This window comes from Apteryx mantelli, chromosome 11, assembly GCF_036417845.1.
Source record: "Apteryx mantelli isolate bAptMan1 chromosome 11, bAptMan1.hap1, whole genome shotgun sequence".
Lineage (NCBI taxonomy): Eukaryota > Metazoa > Chordata > Aves > Apterygiformes > Apterygidae > Apteryx > Apteryx mantelli.
Window position 1 is genome coordinate 13,474,223 of NC_089988.1, and position 7,821 is coordinate 13,482,043.

General features: G+C 50.5%; 1 protein-coding gene across 1 annotated transcript; it reads right to left on the reverse strand.

The window, feature by feature from the left end:
* Positions 1-202: 202 nt before the first annotated feature.
* Positions 203-1,108, reverse strand: LOC136992938 (olfactory receptor 14C36-like; the record flags this gene model as incomplete). Its single annotated transcript, XM_067302956.1, has 1 exon — positions 203-1,108. A coding segment is annotated over exon 1 (906 nt), but the record flags the coding sequence as incomplete, so codon positions are not given.
* Between the last annotated feature and the right edge of the window lie 6,713 nt (positions 1,109-7,821).

Below are 7,821 nucleotides of genomic sequence, written 5' to 3' on the forward strand. Positions count from 1 at the left end.
GAGGCAGAGCAGTCTCAGTGAAGGTGGAATGAATCCAACCTTTGGTGCAGCAACATGGTGGCAAATGATAATCAAAACAGTAATAATAGTAATAATAAAAATAAAGTGAACAAACACAGCTCAGTCCTGGTACAGGACACAGTGGGAGTCATTTGTGGAGAGCAATGGCAATGTTACCAGTGCTGAAAAATGTCCACGAAATCACTTTCCTCAGGGCATCCTTGAGCTCCTTGTTCCTCATGCTGTAGATGAGGGGGTTCAGAGTTGGAGGCACAACTGAGTACAGAACAGACACCACCAGATCCAGAGCTGGGGAGGAGATGGAGGGGGGCTTCAGGTAGGCAAATGTGTCAGTGCTGAGAAAGAGGGAGACCACTGCCAGGTGAGGGAGGCACGTGGAAAAGGCTTTGTGTCGTCCCTGCTCAGAGGGCATCCTCAGCACAACTGTGAAGATCTGCACGTAGGACAGCACAATGAAAATGAAAGACCCAGAGACTAAACAGACACTAACCACAATAAGCCCAACTTCCCTGAGGTAGGAGTCTGAGCAGGAGAGCTTGAGGATCTGGGGGATTTCACAGAAGAACTGCTCCAATGTGTTGCCTTGGCAGAGTGGTATGGAAAATGTGTTAGCAGTGTGTATGAGAGCATGGAGAAAACCACTCACCCAGGCAGCTGCTGCCATTCTGACACAAGCTCTGTTGCCCATGAGGGTCTCGTAGTGCAGGGGTTTGCAAATGGCAATGTAGCGGTCATAGGCCATGACTGTGAGAAGAGAATACTCTCCTCCTAACAAGAAGACAACCAGGAAGACTTGAGCAGCACATCCTGAGTAGGAAATGGCCCTGGTGTCCCACAGGGAATTGGCCATGGATTTGGGGACAGTGGTGGAGACGGTGCCAAGGTCCAGAAGAGAGAGGTTGAGGAGGAAGAAGTACATGGGGGTGTGGAGGCGGTGGTCGCAGGCTACAGCTGTGATGATGAGGCCGTTGCCCAGGAGGGCAGCCAGGTAGATGCCCAGGAAGAGTGAGAAGTGCAAGAGCTGCAGCTCCCGTGTGTCCGCAAATGCCAGGAGGAGGAACTCGTTGTAGGAGCTGCTGTTGGACATTTTGCTATCTCTGGGCATCGGGGACTGTCCAAAGAAGAAAAGACATTGAGAAGCTAGGAGACACTTTTCAAGCAAAAAACCCCCAAATGTTGCAGTTCTCATATAAGCCCCCACATTGCCTTTCTCTTTAATGAGAGGATCTTTGTGCAGCTCCCTTGCTGGAGCTCCGCTTTGCCCTGCCTGAGTGTGCTGTGAGGAGCAGGGACCTCTGCCCATGGGCTCCACAGGAGTCAATTGTGCTGAAAAGCAGTGGGCACAGGGGAATGGGGGTGACCAGCTCTGACATTCACAAATTCTGTCAGGTGAAAGCCACTCATCGTGTAGAAGGGCTTTTCAGCATCTTCACTCTGAATTCTAACAAAGGAGGTTTGAGGAACAGAGTTTCAGGGATTATATAGGAATTTTATTTTAATTTAGATGTCCGTGACACCCCTGGGGAGTGTTCCTCAAAGGTAGAAATCCTTGGCATTTCTACTGTGAGTCCTCAGAGGAAAGCATCCACTGTCCCTTCTTGCAGAGTGAGGACAGCTAGTCTGTCTATTACACTCATTCCCAGCTGTCCTGTGCTTGTAAATCTTTGGGCTGGAGGATGGTTAAACTCATGTGTTGCCCTAGAAAGAAAGCAGCCTCTGATGAGAGCAGACAAGTCCAGTTTCAAAGTGCACATCTCCAAACTTCTCACCCTTTCTCTGGGCACCTGAGGGAGCTCTCCACACTCCCCTTCTAGCCAAGGACACACAGGGCTCTTTTCAGATGCCCACATACAGCCTCCCACCACCAGCTCCATACTCTCAGCATCTCTGCACCTTCCTCATGGGGCTCTCAGATATCACAGTGATGCTATGAGACACCTGTGCCTTTCAAGAGGACAGCACGCAGTCTGCCAGGAGACTGGAAGGAAACGGTCAAAGGACTCTTAGGATTGGAGATGGGCTCTCCTTAAGGGAGAGTCAGCTCATTTCCCAGCTCCACAGACTGCATTTTCTGGAGCTCCACAAGTCAGAAGGGGACTGGGGCAAACGCATTCCCATGCAGACCCCTCTGCTGCACAACTTGCAGCATCCATGTCTGAACTGCAGCTGAACCCCCCCCCCCATCCTAGAGAGCCCAAGGGCAAGACCAGGAGCAGCATGGACAGGAGGGGAAACAAGGAGCAGCACCATGATCCTTCTGCCAAGGGAGGCAAGAAAAAACAAACAGGAACATAGGAAAGCCTTCACCTTACCAGCTAGGCATGCCGCCTCACAGGCAGTGACATTGCAGGGTAGTCACTCTCAGTCCCTTTGTCGGGCACCTCTCCTCTGACGGAGAGCTGGCTGCAGAGAAGGCAGCTCATGCCCTGGACCCCATGGCTGTCAGGGCAGAGGCTCTGCTGCGTGGGAGAGGAGACACAGGGAGCTTGCTCAGAGGAAGGTGTCTGCATGAGAAGGACTGACCACGACTTGCCCAAATCCATCCTCCCATGACGATTCTGTTGGCTGTTCCCTCTCACTCCCTGCCCATCTCTGCTGCCTGGGGCTGCTCCTGATGCCTGCAGCTTTCTCTCTCCCAAGATCTTTTCCCTGTGCGCACTCACAGACCCTGTCCCACCCTTTGTGTGTGCAGTTCTGCCCTACAGAAACCTCCTGGATCAGGGCACTGTCCAGGGCATCTCTGTGCTCACAGGTCCTAAGCAGCAGGTCACATTAGCCCTGATAAGTCCATAAAGGTGCTGCTGGTGCTGCTGTAGGTGGAGGTGGGGTTGAAAGGGTTTGCTGAGCTTTCTCACAGACCTACTGATCTCTGAGAGGGAAGGTCAGTGAGTCCCAGTTCCTTGCCAAACCACAAAACTCTTTCCTTTTTTCTCCCTGCCAACATTAGGAACCTGGAAGCCCTGGAAGGAAAGCTCCTTCCCTTTCAAGTAGCCTTTTTTGTACCTTCCTCTGCGGTGCAGGGACACTGCTCTGAATCACAGCCCTGGGCAGACCTGTGTGCATGTCCCAGCTTCACAGCCCTGCAGTCATCCTTGGGAGAAAGTAGCAGCATGCCCTGTCCCTGTGATGGTGTGGCAGGGAATGCCTGCTCTGAAGCATCTCTCCCTCCTCTGCAAAGGAGAGTGATCCTTAAAAAAAACAGTCATAGAATGGGATGGGTTCAGAAGACCCCTCCAGGAACCTCAGTGGCATTGCCCTGCAGCCAGAGACTTACCGTGTCAAGGGCTGTGAAGGTTTCTCCCACAACAAGTTCTCCTCTGTCCTCCCACTCCACACAACCTTGCACTTCTCTCTGTCATGTCAGCAGCAGCAGGCAGAGCCTGGAGCCCTGCTGCTCTTTGCAGAGGAGCTGCTCTGGCACACAGCTGTCTCTGGGCAGTTCTGACCGGTTGCCATGAGCTCCCTCCATCCCCAGAGCCTGGCCCTGCTCAGGAGCAGAGGACCAGCTGAGCTCATGAACTTCACTGTCCCTTGTGCTCCCTCCTCCTGGGAAATGTTCACTCCAACAAACTAAAATAATCACTGATGGTCCCTCTCTAAACAACACAGAGAAACCAGTTACAGCATTGTCCCTTGTTTCATCAGAGGACGGTTTCATCAGAGGATGGTTATCTATGAGAGGTGGAAATGTCCAGCTCTGGAAGCTCCTATTCCCACATCTTAACTAGGCAGGACACAGAGAACGGGGGAAGAAGGGAGCTCGTTGACAACAAGGAGGAGGCTGATCTCACCCCAGGCCAGACCCCATCAGTGCAGATGTCTCTGTCAAATCCAGGTCTCTGCACTTCCCTTTCTTGTCCAAAGAGGGAACTAAGTTGTTTCAATGGAGTTGTTTTGAGATACCTTTCCTAATGTCAAGCTAAGGTCCCGCAGGAGCCGCCTCCAAAATTTCCTGCACCACATGGCAACACAGCTACCTCAGGGCGTTTCAGGCAGCAATAGCCTCTCTCTGTGGTCAAATGAATCAAGCCGCAAAAGGAGATCCTAGTCATAAGTTGAAATCTTCTCAAAAACTACCTCACTGCAACAATAGAGAGGAAATCCTCGTTTCCAAAACTTCACACAGTTTTTACCATTGCCAGATATATATTTTTTCCTTTTTTATTAATTGACAGCACCATGTTCATGCACTACAGGAATTAGCCTGTCTATGTGAGTGAATATATATGTATACACACACACATTATTCATCAAAATGCATTTGCTACCAACACTCTGCATGGAGAAACTTTGTTCTAAGGAACTGGTGTATTTAAACTGTCATGTTTCAGCTCTCTTCTTCTGCCTCTCTGTTGTTTCTTCTTCCTTGGCCTCCTCTCTCTTCACAGAGCACTCCAGGGAACGGTTCAGTGAACCACAGCACTTAGGGTGGACGAGACCTCTGGAGGTCACCTAGTCCCAGCCGCACTGGTCAATGCAGAGGCAAATGGATGAGGTTGCCCAGGGGCTCCCCCCACTTATGCATTGGCCACAAGGGTGCTGAGAGTGCGCTCCATCCACTGTGCAGGCCATTCATCAAGATGTTAACAGTCCTGCCCCACATGTTGATCACTGAGGGATGCTGCTGGTAACCGGCTGCCACTTGGAACTTGTACCACTGATAACAGCGTTTCAGCCTGCTGGTCCAGCCAATCTTCCACTGGCCTTATGGTCCATTGATCCAGGGCAGAGCTCAACAATTTGCCTCTAAGGAGACTCTGGGGGACTGTGTCCAAGGCCTTGCTAAAGTGAAAGTTCACAAAATCCCCTGCTTTCCCCTTGTGCACGCAGGCATTCCTCTTATGGTAGAAGGCAATCAGGTTTGTCTGGCATGGTTTCCATTTCCCCTTGGTCAACCCATGCTGATTCTTCCAGGCCTTCTCCTTCCTATGCTTGGAGATGGTTTCCAGGAGGATTTGCTCCATCACCTTCCCAGGCACTGAGATGAAGATGACCAGCCTGTCATTCCCCAGATCCTCCCTCTTGCAAATATTATATCCACTCTCAAGAAAGGCCCAGAGGGCAACCCAGGGAGCAACAGGCCGTTCAGCCTCAGCTGGTTGAGGAGTGTGTCATGGAGTGAGTCCACTCATTTCTGGACACATGAGGGAGGAGAAGATGATAGGGAAGAGTCAGCATGGATGTTCCCAGCATAAATTGTGCCTCACCACCTCATTGCCTTTTATGATTACATAGCTGTAGTTGTGGTTGGAGAGCAGAAAATTTCTTTCAACTTGATTTGAGCAAGGTGTTTGACACTGTCTCCCACAACATCCTTGTGGAATACAATTTAGAAATTTACCACCTAGATGGGTGCACAACTAGATGACTTGATTAGTGACATGGAAGAGGCAATACTCACTATGCTTGTTGAGGACAAAAAAACTGCAGGGGGGCCCCAGCCATATGCTTGAGGGCTGCCATTCAGAGAGACCTAGACAGGCAGGAGGAATGGGCTGTCAATACATGGAGTCCAGGGCATGAGCCACCTCCTCTGCATCCAGACCTCTGCCAGAGGAGAGGGGCATCTCTCCTGCCACAGGCCCATTTCATGCTGCCTGACAAGGCGGCTGAGAGCGACTGCCCTGCAGTGCTGTTTTCTGTGAGGCAGCATGCCCAACTGGGTAAGCTGAAGGCTTTCCCAAGCCCCCTCTCTCTCTCTCTCCTTGCCTCCTTCGGCACCAGGATCATGGTGTTGCTGCTTGTTTCCCCTCCTGTCCATGCTGCTCCTCTTCTTGCTCTTGGGACAAGTTCTTCGCACTGCTGCCACTGATGGGCTGATAAGGGTGATGCTTTCTTGTATCTGAAAATTTCAAAGAAGGAGGAACTGATCAGGGATGGGATAGTAAGTGTCAGCCTTGCCTACCATGACCATGAGAAAGTGGATTCCCAGATCCTGAGGAGATTGAGGAAGGACAGTAGCAGAATACAGACCCTGGACTTGAGAAGAGCAGACTTTGACCTGTGCAGGGGTGTAGTGGGGGAAACCATGGGAGGAATCTCTCAAGGGCCCAGGAGCTCAGGAAAGCCAGCACGTCTTTAAGGACAGCACCTGCCAAGCACAAGGATGGTCCACCCCTATTCTCAGTAAAACTAGCAGATATTTCAGGGGACCAACTTGGCTAAACAGGGACCTCGCACCTTAGCTCCAGGGTAATAGGGCAGCATACAGGAGGGCAAGAAGGGAGAGGCCAAGGAGGCATTTAGAAATATTGTCCAGGGTCATAGGCTTGGTGTTAGGGAAGAAAAAGCTCCCCGAGGATTGACACTTGCAGGGGATGACAAGGGCATGAAGATGAGCTGCTACTGCTTCAAGTAAGAATCAAAGAATAAAAAAAGAAAATGTGGCCTCACTGCTGAATGGGACAGGGAATCTTGTAGCAGCAGATGCAGATAGGCTTGAGTAGCTCAACCCTTTGTCAGCTCTGTTTCCACAAGGAAGGTCTCCTGGGCTGTTGTGCCTTGAGTCAGGACTCCAGAGGAGAAAAACAGCCACCAGTGGACGAGGTTAGTGAGGGATTACTTGTGAGAATTCAAACGATACAAGTCAAAGAGGTTGGATGGGCTGCAGATGAGGACATTGGACAAGGACATTGAGAGAGCTGACTGCAGTCCCTGCAAGGCCACTCGCTATCATCTGTGAAAGGTTGTGGAGATGGGGTGAAGTCCCAATGACTGCAGAAAGGCAATTGTTACATCCATCTTCCAAAAGGCCACAAGGGCAAGCTGGGGAGTTGCAGGCAGTTCAGCCACACTTTGGTTAGCAGTGAGTCATGCAGCGAATCCTCTCAAAACACAGTTCTGGGCACATGAAGGAGAAGAAGGTGCCTGGGAACAGTTAGCATGCATTTACCAAGGCTAAATTCTGCCTCACCCACCTGATTGCCTTCTATGAATAAATAACTGTAGTTGTGGATGGAGAAGAGTAAATGTCCTTTACCTAGACTTTAGCAAGGTGTTAAGACACTGTCTCCCACAATATTCTTGCATGTATGTTAGAACGTTGGAGTCTAGAAGAGCAGACAACTGGATGGGTTGTAGATGAGGGCTGCCATTCAGAGGGACCTAGAGAGGCAGGAGGAATGGGCTGTCAGGAGCCTCGTGAAATTCAACAAGGACTGTCAAGTGAGTTAAGAGTTAACAGGACTGAAAAAGTCTGCCAACTGATATGCTCAAGGCTGCAGACTAGAAGAGCTAACGGCTAAAGAACTCTGCCGCCTGACAAGGCCAAGGAATCTGCATGGACCCGCAGGGAGGGGAGAAGCGATACGGAGGTGTTGTGGTCTTGCCTCGCTAGCAGGGTCCTTCCAAGCAAACAGTCCTGTGATTGTGAAACTCGCAGAGGTCAGCAAAAGCAGCGTTTGCCCAGAGCCCCAGCCATATAAAAAGAGACTTGGCAGCTAAGAGAGTTGGAGCAGGGACGGGAATGTGACCTGACCATCCTCTCTGGCTGGACTATATGTATCCTCCCCCTCCCCTTTTCCTGGGACGCTGGGGTAAGGTAACTCCTCGAGGTTGAGAGTCCTCTCACTAAGAGAGTGAACAAGAAAGCTTTCAAGTAGGGATAAGCAGTGCTTCCAATTACTAGCGCAGTAACTGACGGTTTCGGGTTATCCTTTCTAAAGCAGTAATTGCATTATTTCGGGCTATCCTTTCTGAATCAATAATCGATGATTTCGGGCTATCCTTTTTCAGGCTATCCTTTCTAAATTAGTAATCGCATTATTTTAATGGATGTTACTAATCTAAGAGCTTGCACGA